This window comes from Mesoplodon densirostris, chromosome 18, assembly GCF_025265405.1.
Source record: "Mesoplodon densirostris isolate mMesDen1 chromosome 18, mMesDen1 primary haplotype, whole genome shotgun sequence".
NCBI lineage: Eukaryota > Metazoa > Chordata > Mammalia > Artiodactyla > Ziphiidae > Mesoplodon > Mesoplodon densirostris.
The window spans coordinates 42962584-42984808 of record NC_082678.1 but is presented as its reverse complement, the minus strand read 5'-3'; the positions used below and the strand labels follow the sequence as shown (position 1 = coordinate 42984808).

The following is a 22225-nucleotide window of genomic DNA, read 5'->3' as shown; positions in this document are numbered from 1 at the left end:
CCTGGTCAGGGAACTAGAGCCCACATGCCGTAACAAAGGTCCTACATGCCGCAACTAAGACCTGGAGCAGCCAAATCAATAAATATTTAAAAAATTTTAAAAATAAAATAGTAAGAATGTAAAACTTGGTGACAGGGTATATCCACGGCAGAGTGAAGCGCAGCCTAGCTGACAACAGTTTGTTCTGTGGAAGGTGAGAGAAAAGAGCCCAGACAGGCAGATTTTGTCCACTCCGGGGGATCAGGTATCAGAGGTTCAGGAGAGAAGAGTGATGGAAGGAAAGAGGCATTCCTGAATCAGCATAAACCTGGCAGCCATGTGGAAAAGAGACCGAAGGGGCAAGAGGTGGGAAGCAGGAGGTAGAGACCTCTCCAGGCACAGTAACAGGCCTACAGGAGAGAAAAACAAGACGAAAACGGAGCAGGGATGAGTCATGAAGAAAGCGGGCTGGAGATTCAACAGCAGTCAGGACTCTGAATAGAGAAAACCATTCAAGGCTCAAGGTAAAGATGACTCTGAGGTCGTCAAGTTAAAGATGACTCCAAGGTTGTCAAGCTTTAGAGATGGAAAAGTGACGAGTGGACGGGAAAAATCATTTGATTTGTGGGGAAAGATACTGAATCCCCTTTTAACATTGAGATTGTGGCACGTTAAAAGGAGATTCATTACAATAAGGGAGCCTGGGAGAACGAATGCCTACTGAACAGTTGGAAACACTGGAATCCTAAAGCCATGAGAACATTTTGAAGAACTGCAAAGCCTTGAAGAAGTTTGCAAAGGCTTTAAGACACCAAGTAACAGTTATTATACAAAAATACTAGCACCTTTGTGACCACCTAGAGGGGTGGGATAGGGAGGGTGGGAGGGAGGGAGATGCAAGAGGGAAGAGATATGGGAACATATGTATATGTATAACTGATTCACTTTGTTATAAAGCAGAAACTAACACACCATTGTAAAGCAATTATACTCCAATAAAGATGTAAAAAAAAAAAATATTAGCACCAAAACAACCTTGAAATTTTCCTAACAGTCTGTGCTGCTTTATGCCTCCAGGCTTCTACATATCCTGATCACTCTGCCCGGAATGCCCATCTCCTATCCAGTATTGGGAAATGTTGCTATCCTTTAGGGCAGGCCTCAGTCTAAGAAAACAGGGATATGCATATACATTATTACTTCATAGCTTTGAAGGATTAGAGAACCAGGAAACAGAGGCAAGTATAGATATCAGTGCAATAGAGCAGATACAACAGTCTCTTATTAGGAACAGGGGATTGAACTGGGAGCATCACTCCAGCCTACACCCCGACCGCAGCTCTCAGAAGAAATCAGACCACCGCCCAGAAAGGAAAGGAAGAGAAGAAAGAATAGGTCACTCACACCATTTGCAAACACCACACCTAGATAAAATTCACATGTGTATTTAAAAGACAACAACCCTATGTAATAAGGAAAGGATCATCTTCCAGAATATTCAGAGAGAGAAATGACCTCTGGACATTCTCTACAAAATAAGCTAAAAGAAAACTTTAGGGAACAGATTTATGGCTGCAACAGAATGTAATACAACATGGACTCTTAAAGAAAGATAAAACAAAGGTAAATAATAAAAGAAGGTACAAAGATAAAACCAATTTTAAAAATACATAGAGGAGGGCTTCCTTGGTGGCGCAGTGCTTGAGAGTCCACCTGCCGATGCAAGGAACACGGGTTCGTGCCCGGGTCCAGGAGGATCCCACATGCCGCAGAGCGGCTGGGCCCGTGAGCCATGGCCGCGGGGTCTGCATGTCCGGAGCCTGTGCTCCGCAACGGGAGAGGCCACAAAAGTGAGAGGCCCGCATACCGCAAAAAAAAAAAAAAAAAAAAAAAGACATAGAGGAAAGATGAACATGGAGAGCAAAGAAAGGATAAGTAAAATATTAATCATTGCTCCTTAGGGAGGAAAAAAGGTCAAAATTCTGTAAAAAGAACAGTAATCAAAAATAAACTTGAAGAAAACTGTCTGTGCCTGGTTGGGGCGGGGAGGTGCTGTAATACACATTGAGTTAAAAAAAAATTCATCAAGCTAATAATAACAGAAGGAATGATGACATTAGACTATCACCATTTTGCTTCCTAATGAAATGATGGATCAGGACAGTGCCCACCACTGGCTCTAAAACCCTTAGGTGAAGGTAGACATTCCTAAAGCACAAATCAGGCTGACGAAGCCCAAACTGAGTCACTGATCCATCTCAACATTGTAAACTGAGAGACAGCTGGCATCCTGTGCGTCCTGAATCTGAATCAGACCAAGGCGCTGCATCCAACTACCAGTTTACAGAAGGCACCACAGGTATGCAATCAACAAAATCCAGACTATGGGAAATTCAACAGCACAACAGACCTTGGTTTAAAAAAAAAAAAAAAAAAAAAAAAAAGCTACTCCGGAGGAGGGTAAATACCCCAGGCATTCAGCTAGGACCCTAACTGCTACACCCTGAGAGTTTAGAGTATACCAGAAATAGACCAGCCCAAAGCCCAGTTGGGAAGGATGTAAATCCCTGACTGATCTACACGTGCTCGATCCCCTTCATCTAACTGCCTGCCCAGAGCAAAACTCTAGAACTAGCTTGATATCATGCAGAGCCTCAAATTAACTTCACAATTTTATATACAGTAAGTGGCACGTAAGGCAACAGTTGTGACTAAAATCCAAGATAATATGTGGGTTCCCTGTGAGTCTACTTTTATTGCCTTGTATTATTACACTTGGACAATAATATGCTCAAGTAATTAAGACACGATTGAGATTAGTAAAATTGATAAACCTCTGGTGAAGCTCATTTTAAAAAGGGTAGAGCAGATTATCTGTATCAGGAGTGAGAGAGAACATCACTACAAATCCTACAGGAAAAAAGAGGGTATTTTGAACAACACTATGCCAATAAATTTGAAAATTTACATGAAATAGACAAATTTCCAGAAAAACTCAATATCAAAACTGATACCCAAAATTTTTAATCTGAAAAATTCTATATCTATGAAAGAAAAACTTCCCCGCAAAGGAAACTATATCATTATTTTAAAATGAAATAACATCAATCTTATCCAAACTCTTCCAGAGAAAATACAAAGATAAAATATTCCATGATTCATTTTATAAAGCCAGCATAATCTTGATAGCAAAATATGACAAGGACATCATAAGAAAGGAAATTTTTAAGTCAATCTCATGTATGAATATAGATGCAAAAACTCTAAACAAAATATCAGCAAACAAAATCTAGGAATCCAGTAATACATAAAAAGAATACTTGGTCCTTGCCAGGTTAGTCTTAACACTAAAAAATATAGTATATAATTCACTACAATAACAAAATAACCAGAAAAATCACACTATCACCTGATCAGAAACTGGAAAAACATGTGATAAATTAACAACCAATCAGTATTTTTAAAAATTCATCCATGCAGGATTAAAAACTAGGAACAAAAGGAAACTTCCCTGAATCTAATTTAAAAATATTCAAAACAAAACAAGTCTTTCTTAATAGTGAAATATTGAAAACTTTCCCTCTGACATCAGGAATGATACAAAGATGTCTCCAATAACCACTACTATTCAACAAACATTTACACTTCTTAGACAATGCAATAAAGTAATGTACAAGAATTAGAAAGGAAACAATAAAAATGTCATTATCTGCAGACACCATGAGTGTGCTCAACACAACATCCAAAAGAATCCTCAGCTCAACTATTATAATCAATAAATAAACTTAGTAAGGTTGGTGAATATAAAGTCAATACACAAAAGTTAACTGTAAAAAAACATGGCAACTGTATTTCTACCTAATGTTAACAATTTAAAAACAACATTTAGGGCGCCCCTGGTGGCGCAGTGGTAGAGAATCCGCCTGCCAATGCAGGGGACACAGGTTCCAGCCCTGGTCCCAGAAGATCCCACATGCCGTGGAGCAACTAAGCCCGTGTGCCACAACTACTGAGCCTGCGAGCCTAGAGCCCGTGCTCCGCAACAAGAGAAGCCACTGCAATGAGAAGCCCGCGCACCGCAAGGAAGAGTAGCCCCCGCTCACTGCAGCTAGAGAAAGCCCAAGCAGGGCAACGAAGACCCAACACAGCCAAAAATAAATTTATTTAAAAAATAAAAACTAAAACACCGCTTAAAACACCATTTAAATAGCATTAAAAAAATCAAACACCTAAAAATAAATCCTACAAAAAATAAATCCAACAAAGGATATACACGGCCTCTACAAAAAAAACCCTAAAACATATTGAGAAAAATTAAGAACTAAATAAATGAACTAGATGAACAGATATTGTAAAGATCTCATTTCTCCTCCAAAATGAACTACAGAATCAGCAAAAACCCAATAGAAATTCCAATAAGGCTGTGTGTGTGTGTGTGTGTGTGTGTGTATGAAAAACTGACAAGTGGGTTCTGAAATTATACTGAAATGCAAAGGACCTAACAACCAGAACAATCTTAAAGAACACAAATGAGAGAACTTACCATACTGGATACCAAGCCATAGTATAAAGTTGTAATTATCAAGACAATGTGGTATCAGCCCAAGGATAGGCACACAGACCCATGAAACAGAACAGGTAGTCAAGTACACATTTATGAGCATCTGATTTACAACAAAGGTGGCACTTCAGAGCAGTGGAGAGAGGGCTATGTTTCAATAAGTGGCACTGGGTCAACTGAATAGCCATTTGGGGAAAAAAAATTAACCTTGCCCCTACCTTATACCATACACAAAATTAAATTCCAAATGGAACTGAGGCTGACCTTAAGAAATATATCACCAAATGCCCTTCTCCTCTGGCTTCAAACTGAGTTAGGCAGCAGGAGATTGAGGGTAGGGGGAGAATGAAGTCAGGATGTTTATCCCCCAGGCCCCTCCCTGCTAGTTGTCCGCTTCCCTCTAAAGGCGGCCACAATTCCTACCAGGAAGCCCTCTCCACATGGCATCCTCTCCCAGCTGAGGTACAGCTCTTTGTTCCTTTAAAGATGAAGATGGGTCCAGGGCTCTCGGCCATCACCAGTGCTGGGATACTGCAACATTTCTGCATCTGTTTTCTAAACTCTATTCACATGTTTGTAAATCGTCCCCTTATTAAATTCACAGAATACCTAGTTAGAGGGCCTTCTTTTTCCTGCTGGAATCTGACTAACAGGCATTATCTAGAAAAGCTGAAGATGAGTTAAAGATATGCATGTCCTATATCACCCAGAAATTCCACTCCTAGTTATATACCTTATAGAAAGCCATGCTTATGTGCACCAGGACATGTCCGAAACTGTTCACTGAAGCACTGTTTGTACAATAATAGCCACAAACTGGAAAAAAAAATGTCCAAAGACAGTTGAGAGGATAAATAAATTGGGTCCAAAATCTTACAATGGAACATTACATTCCATAAAAAGGAACAAAATACTCAAACTTTTATAGTTCAGGGCCCTTTACCACTCTTAGAAATTGTTAAAGATCCTAAAGATCTTTTGTTTTACATATTTTTATACAAATATACGTACATACATAGTTTTTAAATGTGTATTTATTCATTTAAAAATAACAATAAATAACATTTCTTATGAAAAATAACCTTTTGTTTTCCAAAATAAAAGTGAGAAGAGTGGTACGGTTTTATATTTGCAAATCTTTTATTGTCTGGCTTAATAGAAAACACTCAATTTTCTTAATAGAAAACACTCAACACTCTTTTTCAGCATTCAGTCTATTGTGATGTTGTTTTGACTGAAACAGATGAAATTAGCCTTACATTGATATTTAACCGGAAAAGGGAGGAGTAGTTTAACAGCCTTTTCATGTAATTATAGATATTCCTCTTCGATACTACACCAAAACTCGACAAGTAAGAATTTCTTAAAGATTAGATTCAATGTAGCATCTGACACCCTGTCAATGAACTTTTCATACTCTGTTACATACATCAAATCCATTGGCTAAGCTTGCACAGGTGAATGAATCTTTTACCCAGGCATGATTTTGTAACATCATGTACACATCATTTGGAAAACTCTGGTTCAATGAATTGTTCAAGTCTTCCAAATGATGACATTTCACACTATATGACATTTAAAAAAAAAATCACATTCATTAATATTGCCTTCGATCTCATCAGGAAGGTTTTAAGTGTTGACAAGCTGTCAAGTTCACAGTGGCAGATACAAATTCTAATTTTCATGTGAAAACTCAAATTTTATCATTGTCAACAAATACATTCAATTGTTTCCTTTAAAATGACAGGCTCACTTTGTTCATTTTCAAGAAAATGTCTGCCAAATACCCCAGTGTGAATTAATCAAAGCTTATCTATCAGCCATTCTATCAAATAAAAGGTATTCTATAAAAAAAAGTAGCAAGTTTAGTTTGCAACTCAAATAGTTACACACGTGCTTTTTTTCAAAGCAACCATCCTGGTTCAATATGCAGCAGAAGCGCTTTATGCATACTTATCATTTTATCACACAGAATATTAAAAGATGTGTTCTCGGGCTTCCCTGGTGGCGCAGTGGTTGGGAGTCCGCCTGCCGATGCAGGGAACACGGGTTCGTGTGCCTCTCCGGGAAGATCCCACATGCCGCGGAGCGGCTGGGCCCGTGAGCCATGGCCGCAGAGCCTGCGCATCCGGAGCCTGTGCTCCGCAACGGGAGAGGCCACAACAGCGAGAGGCCCGAGTACCGCAAAAAAAAAAAAGATGTGTTCTCAAGAGCTGAAATAAATTCAATCATTCCTCCTACTTTACCAAAGACATTCTGGAGTGAAACTGGATTAGTATGACCACCAGTACAGTTTGGGGTCACTGCTTTTACCCACGATAAGGTGTCAGCAGTTTTCCTCACCATTGCTTTTACACCATCAGTACCAATGTCAACAATAAAAGGGCAAATAAAGTCTTCAGTAATCATGAAAATAGTTTTGACCTCAAGGATCCCATGAAAGGGTCTTAAAGAAACCCTAGGAGTCTCTAGAGCACCTCTGAGAACAACTGAATTACATCGACACAGGTAATATGGGTGAATCTTAGAATTGTAATGCTGAGCAACAATACTGACACAAAAAGGTATGTATTAAGATATGCATTCATATAAAAATTCATCAACAGGCAAAACTAAACTATATGTTTAAGGAATGCATTCTTAGTTTGAGAAAACACACTGGGAGATTTTAAGACACTTCTCAATAATCAACAGACCAAGAAGACAGAAATTAGTAAAGTTTAAACACAATTAAAAAACTTAGTCTAATGGCCACATATAGAACTCCACACCCAACAGAAAACACATTCTTAACCAACATACAGAACACTCATAAAAACTGACAATATGCTACATGAAGCAAGTCTCACAAAAACAAGGAGTGTTATTATATGAACTATATTAATGCAATTAATTTAAAAATCAATAACACAAAGATAACTTAAAAAACATTTAGGAATTTTAAAAGTATACTTTTAAATGGTTCATAAGTTAAATAAGAAATAATAGAAGTTAGAAAATATTTAGAACTGAACACTAAAAATACTACATGTCAAAATGTGTGAAGTAAGCTAAAACGTAGTAGAGAAGACATATGCAGTTTTTAAGTAGTTTTATTAAGAAGATGAAAATTAATGACCTGAGAAGGTAGAAGTTGGGGAGATTAAATCCAAAGAAAATAGAAGGAAATAACATAACCAAACCTGTTAGTAACTTACCTAAATGAACATGTTATGTCTTATCTATAGAAATATGTCCCAATGGACCTCCCTGGTGGCGCAGTGGCTAAGAATCCACCTGCCAATGCAGGGGACACAGGTTCAAGCCCTGGTCCAGGAAGATCCCACATGCTGTGGAGCAACTGGGTCCGTGAGCCACGACTACTGAGCCTGCGCTCTGGAGCCTCTGAGCCACAACTACTGAGTCTACGCTATAGAGCCCGCGAGCCACAACAAGACAAGCCACCACAATGAGAAGCCGGTGCACCGCGACAAAGAGTAGCCCCCGCTTGCCGCAACTAGAGAAAGCCCGTGTGCAGCAACAAAGACCCAATACAGCCAAAAATAAATAAATAAATAAATAAAAATTTATTTAAAAAAAAAAAGAAATATGTCCCAAAGGTCCTATCCAAGTTATTATAGTGTCTATACCATGGTACCTCAATTGATCAATTTCAAGTGCTGGGTAAATTCCAAAGCCCAATACTACACCCTTCACTCAATGTTCAGCAGCCACGGCCGTCCACAGCCCCACTCTCTTAGTAAGTTTCTTTAGAGTCAAGGGCTCCAACGTGAATCTTCCATAGGAACCCTTTCTCCACCCTACTAATTGAAGGTGTGATACTCCCAAACCCTCACCTCTGCTGTGACCTTAGTACTTCAAGAAAAAACTCAGGGACTTCCCTGGTGGCGCAGTGGTTAAGAATCTGCCTGCCAATGCAGGGGACACAGGTTTGAGCCCTGGTCCGGAAAGATCCCACATGCAGCGGAGCAACTAAGCCCATGCGTCACAACTACTGAGCCTGCGCTCTAGAGCCTGTGAGCCACAACTACTGAGCCCACGTGCTGCAGCTACTGAAGGCCACGTGCCTAGAGCCCATGCTCCGCAACGAGAGAAGCCACTGCAATGAGAGGCCCGCGCACCACAATGAAGAGTAGCCCCCACTCATTGCAACTAGAGAAAGCCCACGGGAAGCAACGAAGACCCAACGTAGGCTAAAATAAATAAATAAATAAATTTTGAAAAAAGAAAAAACTCAGATTCTCCTTCTGTAAAGCCCAGGGGGCCATGCTTTGAAAAGAAACCCAGAAATTCACTCCTGTTGTCCCTGAATTAAGCTGGAAAAAAATCAAACAAACTCAATAAAAGATACTTGCAAAGTCTTAGAATTATCATGAGAAATGGCTACAAATAAACTAAATTGTCTTTTCCCTCCTCCTTCCCTTTTACCCACAACTTCCTTCCCCTTTCTCTTTCCCTCCTCTCTCCTCCCTGCAGCAGCCCTGGAGGGCAAGGTGGGGTCAGGGGGCAGACAGGCTCCTTTCCAGAGCACAGCACTCCACAGCTTTTTGGTTATGTCCCTGCATTTCCAGCCCTTCGCAATTCACCGAACCAAGTATCATCCAAAATTGATCCACCTCTCAAATCTCAGATGTCAACATAATGATCTGACCACAATCTCTTTACTTCCCAGTTTTCTCACTCCCTCTCTCCACTCCTTTCTCTCCAGACAAAAATGTGGCCACCTTACACATTCTGTTATTCAGTCTCAGCTGGATTCCCAATGCTGCTCTCCAATTGTTTTCTTTTTTTTTATTAGTTTCTTCTTTATAACAAAATGAATCAGTTATACATATATATCTGTTCCCATATCCCTTCCCTCTTGCGTCTCCCTCCCTCCCACCCTCCCTATCCTACCCCTACAGGTGGTCACAAAGCACCAAGCTGATCTCCAATTGTTTTCTTATCCTTGGCTTCCTCCCCTTTCCAAACCACCTTCCCGACCCTGGTGCCTCTTACCCTTACTTTGCATCCTAACTCATAGAGGAAAAATAAAATAAAAGAGACCACCAGGCTTGATTCAGACTACTCTGGCAAAGGTCATGAATGAACTACTCATTCTCAGATGTTCCCACAGCTAGCTCCCTCCTATCAGTCAGATTCCAGCTCAGATGCTACCTTCTCAAAGAGCCCTTCCCTGACCCGCTAGGGAAAGCCATCCCACAGCCCTGTTTTATTCCCATACAGGATGTACCACAAAGGCAGAGATTTGGCCTGGCCTGTTCACCACACTCTCTCCAGCACCTAGAACATAGTAGGTTGCTCAGTAAACATCCACTAAATAAACTAATTCTATGGGAAGACGACTTCTGCTTTGCTGAAGTTCTGAATTATACATGGACGTTAGTACCACACTCTGCATAAAATTCAACTTTTCTTTTCCAAATTCAGACCATTACAGTGTCAACCTTTCCCTCTACTTCTCTTCATTCTAAATCTACATTCTATCTACCCTGCCTTCTTTATTTTTTAAAATTTATTTTATTGAAGTATAGTTGATTTACAATGTGTTAATTTCTACTGTATAGCAAAGTGATTCAGTTATACACACACACATTCTTTTTCATATTCTTTTCCATTATGGTTTATCACAGGATATTGAATATAGTTCCCTGTGCTCTACAGTAGAACCTTGTTGTTTATCCATCTTATATATAATAGTTTGCATCTACTAATCCCATACTCCCAATCCATCCCTCCCCGCCCCCTCCCCTTGGCAACCACAAGTCTGTTCTCTATGTCTGTGAGTCTGTTTCTGTTTTGTAGATAAATTCATTTGTGTCATATTTTAGATTCCACATATAAGTGATATCATATGATATTTGTCTTTCTCTTTCTGACCTACTTCACTCAGTATGATAATCTCTAGGTCCATCCATGTTGCTGCTAATTATCCTGCCTTCTTTAAATCATTGCCACCCGTGTCCACCATCCCTTCAAGCCTCTTTTGGCATTAGAGATTCTTTCAGTATCTGGCTTGCATTTCCCTCTCAACCCGATCCCTTATTACTTTCGGGAACTTCTATATGGTCACAACACCGTCAGCAACTGTGACACATGTGTCAACTGCTAACCACAGGACAACCCCAGCCTCAATCACACCCTGAACTGTTTCCTCTTAAAAACCTCAGCATTCAGCGTTCCGACTTCCCTGTACCCAATGACCTTGATCTTGCTCCTTTCTGAAACCTCTAAGCTTGCAGCCCCGCCACTTTATACCCCCTGGATATACACTGGATTTCCTACCAATCTGCCATCTGTATCCTACCACTAATGCAACTCTTATTACCATATTAAATTCCCTTATCTTTCTGCCACACGCTCTCCCCCCTCTTATTAGGCTCCAGAGCACCACTACACAAAAGTCTCAAATACCATTTTAGTCTATTTAATTGCAGATTGGATTATTTAAAATTCTGTGTTAAGATTTAAAGCAAAGCAAGACTTGGGTAAGCAAGGGACAATCTTTCTACCTTTAATAGAAACAGACATGTTAGACAGAGAGTATGTGGGTATTCCACGTTGATTAGGACAGTATGTATAATTTCCATGAATTCCCGGTCACCACTGCACATGATTATTCAGAGGGCATACTTACATAGATAAGTCCTGAATAGTAACGATCCTTCAGATTATGCAAAACAGAAGCTTCATTCAAGCACGTCAATTCTGCCATATCCTCCACCTTGGAAAACTTAGGTGGGTTCATCTTCTGAATATCATCTTTGTTGACCATTGCTTTCTTTCCATTCTCCGCCAACTCCACCATAACTTCATCTCCCCGCTCTTCTTTGATACTAGCTGCCTCGAAACCATGGCGTTCTGATGGAATCCACACTAGCTTTTTAGCCGTCCAATCAGCCTGAGTGGCAGGGTTGTAGATGACCGCCCTGTCCACAAAGAGATACCTCTCTGGATCTTCAAGTCCAGTTCTCTGTGCCATTGTGAACAGGAGGATCCAAGAGCGATTGCCTCTGCGAGAAGAGGAGGAGGAGGACAAAGTCAGATATTTCAAAATATACTATGGTTCACAAATTTTACTCTTCTAAGAAACTTAAAACAAACGCTTTGGTAAACAGAAAGCGTGAACTTTGAGTGAAGGAGCTGGGGGAGCCCTCTCCATGGCCGTACTAACTGGGTTTCCAAGGTAAATTTCAGGCGTGACCACAAATGATGACTCTGGTCGTCTGAGGACCACTCAAGATGTAGCCTGTCACTGACGGCTGGAAAACAAGCAGGAAGGAAAAGCAAAGTTCCAGTTTCACCCTTTTTTCCCTCTCCATCTCCTGTTTCACCCTCACCACAAATTAAAAGGGACTTAAGAAGGGAAAGGAAAAGGAAGAAAAAGAAAACAAAGTTTCATGACAAAAGGCCCATGGAGTGCTGCTGGACCACCAGGATGTATTGATAGCCACAGAAACGCATGGTGGCTGCCAGCAGACCGACCCTCAGGTCTAGAATGTGACTCCCATCCTACCTTCAGACAACAGACTCAACGTTCTTCCTTACAATTACCCCAAGCCAGCCCCCTGCAGCTTCGCTATGGCCCATGTGGCCTCAGTGTGATCACGAGACCACAGGGGATGAGCTAAGTTGGCATCACACCCAGCCTTTCAAGTATGTGATGGGGGCTGTTCAGGTCTCCACTCCCAGGCCCGCAGCTGCTCCCCGCTGGTTCCTCTCCTGCATCCCGTCCTTCATCAGGACTCACTCCTCCACTCTGGTCTCTCGCCTCTAAACAGACTCCATGCCCCTTTAGAGTGTGGGGACTGGAAGCAAACAGAATATTCCAGACACAGTCTGACCAGTGCAGAAGAAAAGGAACTGTTCACAGCCTTAGGCCACACTGGGGAAAGCACTGCTTCTGTGACTTTTACAAGGAACAGTATCTCAAGACCTAAGTGATTTACTGTGCTCATTTACGGTTGGTTCACAAGGAACTGTCAGCGAAAGCTCCACTCACGGTCCTTGAAGCTATTTCTCCTCTTATACTTGTGGGACTGACTTTTTGGATCACAGGACAGGATTTACATTCGTCACTCACCTTTCTGATGTGACTCATCATTCCTGCCTGACAACATCTTTCTGGAATCCCACACCATCATTAAATACTTCTGTTATTACTCCAAATTCCAGGTTGTTACAAATCTCATTCAAATCAATGCAAGAAGGCAAGTGAGTAACCATCAAACCCTCCCAACTTTTCCCTCTCCCCAAAATGATGGGGATTCTTGGTAGGCAAGAGAATGGAAGGCTGCAAGGGAAATCATAAAGTCATCCAAAGTTGTTAAGAGGTTCTTAACCTCGAGGCTGTAGACAAAGTTCAAGCTCCATGAAATCACTGAAATGGTCTAAAAACGTTGTACAACTTTTTTGTATATCTGTTGCTTTTCTGAGGAGAACACGTATAACTTTCTTCAGATTCTTAAAGGGATCTATTTATCTTTGTCCTAAAACACTAAACACTGATAGTGGGTACAAGATACTAGCCCTTTCAGTCCCAGTAAGAAGGTACTAGAATCAAATATCTAAGATTCTTCAGAAACTGGTTGTTACAATGCAAAGGATTACAAACACTCATGCCCTGGAGCATGGTTCTCAAACTTTGGCAAGGGCATCAGCAACACCTAAAGGGCTTATTAAAATACAGATCGCTGGGCCCCATTCCCAGAATTTCTGTCAGTAGGTCTGGGGTGGAGGACCTGATAATTTGCATTTCTAACAAAAACTCCCAGATGCTGCAGATAATGCTGGACCACACTTTGAGAACCATTCCTCCACAGTTCTCTGGTTGCCATGGTGAACCACTGTTACTACCAGGTATGTAGGAGTAGAAAAAAAGGTTGAAAACCAATGTTTTAGACGAATTCATAACCTGATTTAAAGGATATGCTAACGTTTTAAGGAGTATACACTTGGATAAAACAAAAATCACAAAACAGAATAAAACAAACAAAAAATCACAAAACATGTAACATTAAGACTTCTACCGATAGAATTGCTAATATGCTCTCTAACTATACTTGCAGTTGCCTTCTTAGGCATCCATGTGGGAGAGGGCAATAGAGAAAATATTCATGCACACATGTACATTCTGAAGAACAGCTTCAAGAACCCATCACCTCTCCGGACTGCACTGATAAGATTATTAACAAGTTTTCTGTCTTCCCAACCTATACATACACTCACTACCCACTGCTAGGAAGAGGATGGCTCTGAAATGGGAATCATCCTGGATGAATGTGGATACAGATAATAGGACACACACTCTGCCTTAGGAAGGACAGTCTCTTAAAAGGGAAAATATCCAACTAGAACAAAATACGATAACAAGTTACTCTTATTCTTATTAGGTATAAACTGTATACCCCATACAACACTTCAGAAACTGCCTTGCTGCCTGTATGTATGCACACATTTCTTTACTTTTACATTAGACATGTAATTATATGCTTAGATTTAGCAAATGACTATAAATCACAGTAACTTAGGTCATTTCTAGGGCAGGTCTTTTTTCTTTTTTTTTTTTAAGTAAATCACAGATTTATAAATTATTTGATCAAATCAACACATTTTAAATTTATCAGTATGTACTTTTTCTAGGTGGGGAACCACCTATCATTTAATATAAGGGAAAAAAACCCACAATAGATCACAATAGTGTGATTACAATATGCTCCCGATTTTGTTGGGGGGGGGGATTACATAAACACTTTTTTTTCTTTTTGTTTTAAAAGAAACAAATAGTCATTGGGTCTTCACTGGGTAGTGGGATCACAAACTACTTTTAATTTTTACTTTTCCAGAGTTTTCTACAACTAACTAAACACTATGAGGATGGTTTCCTGTCTTTGCCATACGGTGAGTTTACCCCCTGGTCCACAGGAGGGCCTCTATATACCTATTGGTCAATACTACATGAATGGTCCCGACCCTCACTGTAAGCTTCAGCTTCTCCTCCACCACCAAAAGCTAACCATTCCTTCAAATCCTAACCCAACGCCACCCTTTCAGAAGCTCTCTTCAGGTCAACCTGGCAATTTAATCCTTCTCCTTCTCCTAACATTTTGTACTGCTCTCCTGGCATTCTTCTTACCCTCCCTCGCCTTTGTACCAGAGGACTCAGGTAGTAGGTGCTCAAACCCTTGTTTAGTTGACAGAGTCCCTGAGGCCAGTGAAGATGTTTTGTTCATCTTAACTCTTCACTTGTGGTTGCCAAATATGTTGTATTTTTTTCATTCCATTGTACATTGGGTACCTAATCTTGATAATGCTGGTATTTAATAGGGAAACCTCTCCCACATGCTTTGCCTTTCGGAAAGGATAATACTAGAATTTTGAAAACAGCAGATACTGTTGTTATATACCACTAATCATGGCCAGGCACTATTCTAAGCAGTTTATGTATGTATTAACTCTTAATCCTCACAACAGCCCTACGTGGTAGGTACTATTAATATCTCCATTTTACAGATGAGGAACCCAAGGTTCAGAGAAAGCCAATAACTGGCTGGAGGTCACAGAGCTAACGCAGAGCAGGGCTGGGAGTAAACTCAGTTCAGCTCCGGAGCACATGCTACAAGGATGGAAGGTGAGAAGGAGAAAACTCTGAAGGGCATGTACTACACTACATACTGCCTCTCGATCAATTATCAATCGTGGCTTCAAGAGCACAGGCTCAGGGAGTTCCCTGGCGGTCCAGTGGTCAGGACTCTGCGCTTCCACTGCCGGGGGCCGGGGTTCGATCCCTGGTCTGGGAACTAAGATCCCACAAGCCGCCAGAAAAAAAAAAAAAAAAAGAATACAGGCTTGGCCAATGAACGCACTAGCACAATCTAGCAAAGGCTTTGCATTTTATAGAAAAAAAATACCTATATTGGGGGAAAAAAGGAATAAACAGGAACATCTTTGCAACAGACAGAATCTGAAGGTTCTTGGTGTCATCTGAAATAACTGCCTAATTACAGGTGAATCATTTATCTGTGCACAAATTAGCTCCCTACAGAGCCAAAGCCCCATCCCCTTCATTTGCTTTTAGACACACACACCCCTGGGCTCCATCTCCAAGGCCATTTTAGACTCTCAATGAAATATCACCCAGGAAACTTCTCGACTGCCTCCCAGCACCTACTATAGGTACAGGCACAGGAAAACAGTTTTATGAATATCTTGCATATAAAAAGCTAAACAAAAATGATGGATAAGGGATCCATATGATAGCGCATCTCTCTAAGACCGATAAGCTAAAACAGAATTGTCCCAATTTGTGTAACGCTACCACAGAGGTCACTTACATTACAGAGACCTGCAAGTCTGTTCATTTATCAGAATTCTGTTCAACCAAATGAGCAGAAATACAAACTAAGTGCAAAAGGACACTATCGCTATTCATGGCCCAAGCCACCTCTGTGAGTATCTTTACACCGTATTAAATGTTTCTGAAACGTGGAGCCGACACCAGGAATTTTTATTCTTCCTATATGACAAGTAAGTACATCATCCGCTGAAGCCTATAGTCTTTCACCATACAACGTGCCCTTCAAAATTTCCTCCATCTCACCTTCCATCCAGCCTGTCTTCATTGAAATGATTTCCCTAAGGAGCCCAAATAAAAAGCCAACCTCTCGGGTCACATCCCTTTGCAGCAAAAGCTAGTGCTATATCACACAATTACACCATATGCTTTCTCCAGATAAGGACGAGGAAGAACTGAATTTAAGATGCAGAAGTAAGGAGCTGCATAAAATGGCCACTTTTCCAGAGTCCGTGACAGACAGGGCATACTTAAACATCAAAAGCATGGAACTGAAAGAGTAATTAATAAAGGTGGATTGATGAAGGAAATGAAACAATAAATACATTAAAGTTTTCCAGAGTGAGATACTATCAAGAATAATTAAGCCTGACTCAAAGAATCCTCAGCTTCAATGTTAAAAAACAAAAATCTCAGCAAAGCCGAAGTATTATATTTGGTATTATATTATTCAGCGAAAACAGCAGTCTTTGTTTCATTTGCAGTCGGGATCTACCCTGCCTGCTTTCCCCTACCCCACCCCACCCCCTTCCCTCCACCGCAGTGATCTCGAAGGGAACTGCAGAGGCCCCAAGGAACAGAGATAACGGTCATAGGCAGAGGCCACGTTACCCAAAACTCACCAGCCGAGCTCAGACCAGAGTCGCCAACCTCCTTCCCAAGGCCCTAGTTACCAGGCAGGCCAGGCTGGGGGCCTCGCCGGTCCCCGGGCCGCATCCGCCCACCGCAGGCCCACAAAGCCCCCGCGGACGCCGGGACTCCGCGCCTTCAACTTCCCTCCGACCCCATTCCAGGCCGATTTTATGGGATCAGGGTGTGACCCCCACTGCAGAAGGCCAGGAAGAGACTCCGCGCCGAGCCATGCCCAGATCACTTACACAATAAAGGGATCCCGAGGCGAGGGCTGACCCTCCCCCCCCGACCGCCCTGCTGCAGCGCGCCCCCGCCACATTTCCCGCCTCGCCCCCCCAAACCGCCCGGGCCTGGCCGGGCGTCCACCCCCGGCCCCCGCCGTCCCCAGAGCGCCTGGGAAGACGCCCCCCCACTCTCCCGCCCAGCTCCCCCGGGACCAGCGGAGCCCGACCCTCCCCAAGCCGGCGGCTGGCTGCTGAGACCCTCACCCGCCGCCGCACGCCTCCCGGGCCGTGCGCAGCCCTGCCCTCCGGTCCCTTCACCCCGCAGGTCACGGCGCGCCGCCCGCCTTCCGAGCCCTCGGCGAACTCCTCACCGCACTCGGGATGCCGGACCCGGCCTAACCCACTCAGTGGCCCTCCCCGTCCAGCGCTCCCCCACCCCCAACCCGGATGGCGCTTTCCAGCCCGCCCCAGGACTCCCTCCCCTCCCGAGAGGCAAGCACAGGCTCGCGGGATCCCCGGGGACACCCACCAGGGCACGAGGCACCCCCAACCCCGCGCCCCACGGATCCCGCACGCCTAGTACCAGGTCAGCACATGCCCACTCGCAGATCTCCATCCCCAGCCCCCCAGGGGTCGTCCTCCCGCACACCCAGGCCCTAATCCCTGCAGGGGTCTCACTCTCAAGGACCTCATTCCCCGCCCCTCCAGGGGTCTCTCCACCCACCGGGGTCCCGTTAACCACCCCCAAGGTCCTTCCTTGCACGAATCTACGGCCCCTGCAGCACAAACCCTCCGCCCAGAACCCCTTCAGTCTTCCCTAGCTCCCGCTTCGGCTCCGTTCCTCCGCCGCCCGGGCCCCCAGCCGGGGATCCTTTCCTCCCCCACAAACCGTCCCTCGGTCCCCGGCCGCCGCACTCGGACCCGGGAAGCCGCACCTCTCACCTTCAGCCGAAGATGGTGGCGCCGGCGCACGTCCCCAGCCGCGACCACAGATCCGGCGCCTCAGTCCAAAACCCACCGCTGCCTCCTCCGGGCTCCTTTAGCACTGCTACTGCGGGCTGCCCCACCCCCTCCCACCCTCATTGGGCCAGCTCCACGCCCGTCACCACCGCCCCCAGACCCACTGGTCCGTTTGCGCGCCCATCTCCAAGGGAAAACGTTAGCAACCCGAAAGAAGCTACCTTCCCGAGGTCCGCTCCCTCCACCCACCTGAAATGATGCTCATTGGCTCCCGCTCCCAGCCCAGGCCGCCGAGACCCCCATCTCATAGGCTGAGCCGCACGCCCGTCAGAGATTCCGGGAGGTGCGGCCGGGGCAGTCGCGGGCGATTGGCTGGCTCGGGCGGAGATGGACAGCTGCGGCTGGCTGGGCGCCCCGCGATTTCGCGGGGCAGAGGGTGCGGACCCCGCAGCGGCCTCGGTCGTGCGGACGGCGGGGCAGGTGTGCCACGGCCGGAGCCCCGAGCTCCGCCTGGACGCGCCTCGCCCTGGCGTCGGGCTGCAGGGGCAGCCCAGTCAAGTGCCTCGCCGCCTCCTCTGCCTGTCGCAGCCGGCGTGTCCCGCAGCGGGACCGGCTTCCACCGCGGAGTCGCGGGCCTCGGGCCGCGGGCGCTGCCTGCAGGGGCGGGGCCGGAGCGCGGTCCAGAGGCCTTACGTCACTCCCGGGGCAGCTGGGGGGGTGGGGGCCGCGGCTCGGCGGCTCACCTGCAGTGGGGGAGGGGAGGCAAGTCTCGGGCTACTGCTCTGCCCATGCGCTCCGGCCCTGAAGCTGGGGCCCCGGCTTCAGTCGGCGGTCTGCGCTCCCGCCACTGTCGCGACCCCCGGCTCCGGGCTGACCCGGACCGGGCCCTGGCTGACCCTGCCCAGGCCCGCTGAGCGGCGGCCGCCGGACAGCTTCCTCCGCTGCTGCAGTTTTGATGTTTGAAAGGGGAGACGCCTCCCTACCCAGACTCCTGGCTGGGCTGAGATTCCAGAGGATTGAGAAGCGAACCCCCCTTGGAGAGAAGACTTGGGAAAAGGACTTAACCTCATTCATTCGTTCGTTCGTTCATTCATTCATTCATTCAACAGAGCTCTCTACTTGAGAGGGGCTATGAGGAGGTTCTGTAGAGCTGTCTTATCCTCCAGGGCCTATTAACTTTTCAAAGGCCTTAGAAAACGTTTGAGACCTGAAGAAGAAGGAAAAAAAAGCTCCCAAATAAGGAAAGGGAACCAAAAAAATCAAAGCTAATCAATATTTAATGAAACGTCTGCAATATCTAGTCAACTGCAACATGACCCTTAATTAATTATATATAAATATAATAAAGTTTAAGTCACAAGTCACAAAATGATTTATTCTTACAAAAACTGAAGTTTATCCAAATCTTTTCAAAAAAATTTTACAGCAAGATGTAGTTATTTCATGTTGAATATGGGTGCATTTTATTATTTATGATGTAAGTGGCTAGGCCTAGGAAACTTCCGGTCTGGTAAAATGTGAATAAAGCAAAAAACAAAACAAGGCAGGAAACGATAAGGAGGAGGTGGTGCAATTCAGAGAAGATTTCAAGGCAGCTGAGTGCAGAGTCCCTCCTGGGGAAGTCCGAATCAGGTCCTGTACTGTCCTTTGTCCTAGTGCATCTTGTCCCCCACCCCCATCAGTCTCCTGGAGTAAGCTGCCCCCTGTCCAGGTGTCTTGTGACTTGGCTCCATGAAGTCTGTCCTCCTTAATGCAGCCTGCACATGGAGTACAAGTTAACTGTACATAGCATGTGAACAGTATTCCTCTTCTTAATTAAAAAAAAAAAAAAAACTTTTTAGAGAACACCAAACACTCCATCTCTAACGCCTGAGTCTCAGCTTTGCCAGCCACTTAAGTCATTTCTGAATGCTTAGAGCATTCACAAACAAACAGTCCCATCAGCCACCAAGTCTGTGGTTTCCCATAATTTTAAAACAAACTCAGTGGACCATCAGAAGAGGAGGGCAGGAAGCTCACCAGAATTCAACATCGCAAAGATGTCAGTCTTGAAGAGAAATCAATAATAAAGAGACTGTCCCCAGGAATTCCCTGGCAGTCCAGTGGTTAGGACTCTGGCGCTTTCACTGCAGAGGCCCGGGTTCGATCCCTGGTCCGGGTAACTTAGATCCCACAAGCTGTGTGGTGTGGCCAAAAAAATATAGAAACTGTCCCCAAATGCATCTCTAGCCATGGCATCTATGCAGCCCTTGGGCCCTACATTTTCAACTGTCTGCCAGAGGTCCCTATCTGGATGGGAGGACAACTGCAAAAGCAGGAGGCCCCAAACCTATTTTCTTCCCACTTCCACTTCATCCCTCCACCCAAACTCTTTCTTCCCAACTTCCCTTTGTCTGTTAATGAAACCAGCCTTGAAACCTCCTTGATTCCTTCCTCTCCCTTGCTCCCCCATCATGTCCTCCTCCACCTCAGTCATCTAGCAAGCCAGGCTCAGAATTCTGACTCCAGTCTCACCCCATGTAGCTCCATCCCTGAACCTCTTGCCATTTTGATCAGGAAAACGCGGGATTTAGGAGCTTTGAATCCATCTCTGCCACTTACTAGAGCTTTAATCTTTGACAAATTCCTTAACCTCATCTCTAAAAAGAGGATACAGGACTTCCCTGGTGGCTCAGTGGTTAAGAATCCACCTGCCAATGCAGGGGACACGGGTTCAATCCCTGCTCCGGGAAGATCCCGCATGCCGCAGAGCAACTAAGCCCGTGTGCCACAACTACTGAAGCCCGCACGCCTAGAGTCCATGCTCCACAACAAGAGAATCCACTGCAGTGAGAAGCCTGCACACCGCAACGAAGAGTAGCCACCGCTCACCGCAACTACAGAAAGCCCGCCCACAGCAAGGAAGACTGAAGGCAGCCAAAAATAAATAAATTAATTTAAAAAAAAAAAAAGGATACAAATACACACCTGAAGGACTCATTCAACAAATATGTAACAGGATGATTAACTGGGGGAAAAAATGGCATTATGAATATATAGATTGAAAATTGTTCTTTTTTTTCTAATCTACAATTTCATTACAAAAGAGTGAGAAATCTTTGTCCTCTCTCCATAGTAATTTTTGCTGGCAGTCTAGGCTGCTTTTACCCCCAAAAGAAAAAGGTTACAGACCACTGTTTTGCAGAGTCTAGGTCACAAGTCCAAACTCATTCCCTCAGGGCAGTTCCAGGCCATGAACCTGTTTTGTTCTAAGCTGTTTTGTTCCGTCTGTACAGCGCTGATATGAAGCATTTTTTTATATAAATTTGAGTGAATTCCAACACTTAGAAGTCAAGAGCTATCCAACATCATTAGCCATTAGGGAAATGCAAATCGAAACCATAATGACATACCACTTCACACCCACTAAGATGACTATAATCAAAAAGGCAGACAATAACAAATGTTGGCGAGGGTGTAGAGAAACAGGAACCCTCAGTCATTTTCTGGCAGGAAAATGGTGTAGTCACTCTGGAAGATAGTTTGCCAGTTTCTTAAAAGTTAAACATGAATGTACCATGTAACTCACAATTCTATCCTTCAGTATCTACCAAAAAACAACAAAAAAGTAAGATATATATGGATACAAAAACTTGCACACAAATGTTTATAGCAGCATTATTCATAATAGCAGAAAAAAATGGAATGTCCATCAACTGGTGAATGGGTAGACAAAATGTGGTATACCCATACCATGGAATACTATTCAGCAATGAAAAGGAACAAACTACAGATTCATGAAAGCAACACAGATGAGCCCTGAAAACATTATGTTCAGTGAAAGAAGTCAGACAGAGAGATCGCATATTGTATGATTCCATTTACATGAAATCTCCCCAAAAGGCAAAGCTATAGAGACAGAAAGTACAATAGTAGTTGCCTGAGGTAAGGGCAGGGTGGGGAGGACAGTAAATATACATGTGGGATCTTATTGTGATGATGAAAATGTTCTAAAATTGATTTATGGTGATGGTTACACAACTGGATAAAGTTACTAAAAAGTCACTGAATATTATACTGTGAATTACATGATTTTTAAAATATACCTTAATAAGTAATGTTTTAAAAATATAGAAAAAAGAGTTCTCTCAAGAAAATCCAGATTTCTGGCTTCCCTTGAAAACACAGAAGATCTGGAAATTCAGTGCCAATTCGCTGATGCCTTAGCTGCTGCTCATTTTTAGACAAAGCTTGTGTTCTAGAACATGCCTCAGTCACCACTACTCCCTGTTGTCTCTTGAAGCCAACCTGCTTTAT

The 22225-nt window shown here is 43.9% G+C and overlaps 1 protein-coding gene across 2 annotated transcripts in view; it reads right to left on the bottom strand.

The window, feature by feature from the left end:
- The window catches only part of MYH10 (myosin heavy chain 10), a 139565-nt gene extending 121094 nt beyond the window's left edge, over positions 1-18471 (bottom strand). The window contains exons 1-2 of one of the 2 annotated variants that reach the window (XM_060080534.1): positions 18179-18471; positions 11178-11553 (exon numbers count right to left, since the gene is read on the bottom strand). In XM_060080534.1, coding sequence (XP_059936517.1) covers positions 11178-11553; positions 18179-18237 — 435 coding nt within the window. In that variant the 5' untranslated portion in view covers positions 18238-18471. The remainder of the gene's footprint in view (positions 1-11177; positions 11554-18178) is intronic. The other variant, XM_060080535.1, reaches the window with a different exon arrangement.
- Between the last annotated feature and the right edge of the window lie 3754 nt (positions 18472-22225).